The sequence below is a fragment of the Diaphorina citri genome, unplaced genomic scaffold (assembly GCF_000475195.1).
Source record: "Diaphorina citri unplaced genomic scaffold, Diaci psyllid genome assembly version 1.1 scaffold3853, whole genome shotgun sequence".
Classification (NCBI taxonomy): domain Eukaryota; kingdom Metazoa; phylum Arthropoda; class Insecta; order Hemiptera; family Psyllidae; genus Diaphorina; species Diaphorina citri.
The window spans coordinates 1696-5404 of record NW_007381253.1 but is presented as its reverse complement, the minus strand read 5'-3'; the positions used below and the strand labels follow the sequence as shown (position 1 = coordinate 5404).

The window sequence follows — 3709 nt, the reverse complement described above, 5'->3', positions numbered from 1 at the left end:
CTACATCTTCTTCTATTACTCAAACTCCAAGGTTACCTTTCCTTCATTCCCCACCCACCAATCGTCCCCCTCCCCTCACCTGTCAACCAGCCTCTACACTCCCCCCTACTCTTCATATCCAGCCTAACCTCCACCCTCCTTACTCTATCCCTTATCACTCTACTGTTCATAATACTTCTTCTACTCTGCCACTACCTACTCATTCTGGACCTATTCCAACTTCCTTCTCCTCCCCTCCCACCTCTTCCTATACCTACTCCTCCAACCTCCAGGTCCTGTCAGGGGTCCCACAGGGGTCAGTGTTGGGACCCCTCCTATTCCTCCTCTACATGAACGACATCACCTCCGCAGACCCATCAGCACATGTCACACTCTTTGCTGACGACACGACCATTTTAGTCAGTGGGTCAGACCTAAACAACGCCTTACTGAAGTCTGCGGAGGTGATTTCGAACATACAAAAATGGTTCAAGTCTAACAAACTTAGCCTTAATGAAAGTAAGACTTCCTATTTGTACTTCACCACCTCTAATAACTCTACTCCTCTTCCCCCTATCAAAACACCTAAATTTTCCCTCTCTCCTACAACTGAAGTTAAGTTCCTAGGACTGGTAGTTGACAGAAAACTTGAGTGGAAATCCCATATTGATAACCTTGTTCCAAAACTGGCAACAGCTGTCTTTGCTGTCAACTCCGTTCGTAGGAACATTAACTCCAAAGCTGCTCTCCTATCCTATTTCTCCTACTTCCATAGTGTAATGAGTTATGCTATTGTGTACTGGGGATTCTCACCTCAACTTGAATCTGTTTTTCTTTTACAGAAGAGAGCCGTACGTGCTGTGTTCGGGTACGGCAGCCAAACATCCTGTAGACCTCTCTTCAAGGAATATGGTATTCTCACTATTTATGCCCAGGTAATCCTGGACTCCTGTTGTCTTATCCATAAAGTTGCTCCTACCCTCACCAAGAGAAGTGATATTCATGGTTATAATACAAAATATAAGAACAACATTATTAACAGTTCTAACAAAATCATGGATGGATCTTTTCTTGGGGAGGGTATAAAATATTACAATAAACTTCCGAAGGAGCTAAGATCTCTTGGACCTGAGCCCTTCAGAAATACCCTGAAGGGCCAGCTCTTGGAAATGGTACCATATTCCTTGGGGGAGTTCAAAGGATAATAAGGGATGTCCTCTTCGTCTTCTTTTCTCATTTCTGTGATAACGAGTGCTAAAGTCTTTCTATAACTATAATTTTCTTATTTTATATATATATATATTTATTTTTTTTATGTTATAGTTTTAAGTTATAGTTTTAAGTTAATTTTAAGTCCATAATTATTGTGAACACCGCAAGGTACTGGCAATTGAAATACATATCATATCAGAAGAAGCCTGATGACACAGAGAAGTCCTATCGTCCAATTTGTCTCCTTGATATTCTGGGCAAAGTTTATGAAAAGCTTATTAAGATCCGTCTTGAAGAGGAGATCGGCAAGAAAGGAGGGCTGTCCCCGGAACAGTTTGGTTTCATCTCTGGCAGATCGACTGTTGATGCTATGTTGGAAGTCAAAAGAAGAGCCGAAGACGCAAAGAAACGTAACAAACTCTGTGCCCTTACGATGGTGGATGTGAAAAATGCTTTTAACTCTACGCCTTGGAGGGGAATCCTGGAAGAACTCAAGCGGAGAAACATTCCATCATATCTCATAAATGTCCTATCAAGTTATTTCCAAGATAGGACCATTATTGTTGATGATATCCAGAAGGAAACATCGTGCGGAGTCCCGCAAGGGTCAGTTCTTGGAGCGCTCCTATGGAACGTCTACTACGACCCGTTGTTGAGAATAACGCTCCCTCCCAACACATCCTCAATCGCGTACGCCGATGATCTGGCTCTTATAACGACAGGAACAACAAAGGACACACTAGAAATGGAAATCAACTTGGCACTTAAGAAAGTGAACAACTGGATGACCAGCAAAGAACTCCAAATAGCCCCCCAGAAAACGGAGGTGGTTATGCTAGTAAGCTCCAGAAAAGTGCCAGAAATAACTGTACAATGTGTTGAGATGCAAATAAGCTCAAAACCGTCCGCCAAATATTTAGGTGTGTTCTTTGATAGAAACATGAGGATGACAACGCACATAAGAAAGGTTGCTGAGAAGGCTGAAAAAGTGGCCACAAATTTAAGCAGACTTATGCCAAATATAAATGGCCCCAAAAACTGCAAGAGGAAACTCTTAGGATCTGTAGTCTACTCGACTCTATTCTATGGAATACCAGCTTGGGTGGACGTATTACAGTATCAAAAATACAGGACTCGCGTGGAAAAGGTACAACGAAAAATAATGTTAAGACAGTGTAGGGCATACCGAACCAGCCCAACAGCACCTTTACAGGTGATTTCTGGTACCCCTCCGGTGGAATATATGGCGGAAGAGAGAGAAAGAACATACAGATATAAAAGAGATGGCGGGAACTTGGAAGAATTCAGACAGGACCTGAAAAATGAACTCCAGAACAAATGGCAAACAAAATGGAACCAAGAAAATGTGAAGGGACAATGGACCAAAACATTAATTAAAAACATTGAACCCTGGGTGAACAGAACATACGGAGAGGTAACATTTGAACTTGCACAGTTTTTGACAGGTCATGGGAATTTCGCTGCCTACCTGAAAAGATTCAGAATCCAAGAAGACGATAAATGCATTTATTGTCAACAAATCGACACACCAAAACACACCTTCTTCCAGTGTATAAGATGGCAGGAACCTAGATCCAGATGTTGGGAACTCTTGGGCGGGTGCCAAACAGAGGCAACCATCATAAGTGAGATGCTGAAAGATAAAAAGAGGTGGGACTGTATCAACAATCTTATTATCGAAATCGTCAGGAAGAAGAAAATCGACACACAAAGACTAGAAGATCAAGAGGCAAGAACTCGGAGAGCAGTGACACAGACAAGAACAAACCCGAGCCCGGTGACTTGCCCGCAGACGGCGTCAATCAGCACACGACGGCAACATGGTGATAGACTCAGAGGGCGTGACCCTCTAAATACACAGACATAAGATATCTTCTCTTTAGAGGATGGGTGCCTCGAGGGGCAGACGAGAAGACGACATTTTGACACCAAGGCAGAAGACATAGCATTGCTTTGTTTCTGCATATTTAGATGTGCAGCCATAAAACTAAGGCCGAAGCTATCGTCTGCCCGTCGGGATAAAACAAAAAAAAACAAAAGAAAAAATTAATAAAAAAAGAAAGTAAAAACTATAAAAAGAAAATAAAAAGAAAATAAAAAAGAAAAATCAAAAAGAAAAATAATAAAAAAGTAAAAATCAAATAAAAAAAAAAAGCAAAAAAAAAAAGTAATAAAAATAAAATAAAAAAAAAAAAAATAATAATAATAAAAAAATATATATATGTGTGTACAAGAATAAGATCTTTCTAGAATAAGATACATGTGATACGCTTGTACCTCATTTACCTTTCCGTCCAGTTTAGGACAATCTCTAAGTAAAGTAGATATAATAATACCGGTTACATCCTTACTATCTCTGTGGTAAGGAGGCTTGGCGTAGAATACTAAACACACTAGTTTTTCTGTTAAAACGTGGGCGGAATAGGTAAAGAGACAAGAAGGACAACCTTCCAGTCCTTTTTTCTGTTTCACCGTCACGGCCCCCCCCCCCCCCTCA

At 40.9% G+C, this 3709-nt stretch overlaps 1 protein-coding gene across 1 annotated transcript in view; it reads left to right on the top strand.

Annotated features, from left to right (window-relative positions):
- LOC108253866 overlaps positions 1-1858 on the top strand; it is a 4705-nt gene extending 2847 nt beyond the window's left edge. Inside the window, exon 2 of the mRNA XM_017448569.2 lies at positions 708-1858. Within this exon, the coding sequence (XP_017304058.1) occupies positions 708-1184 (477 nt within the window). The 3' untranslated portion in view covers positions 1185-1858. The remainder of the gene's footprint in view (positions 1-707) is intronic.
- Positions 1859-3709: the final 1851 nt, after the last annotated feature.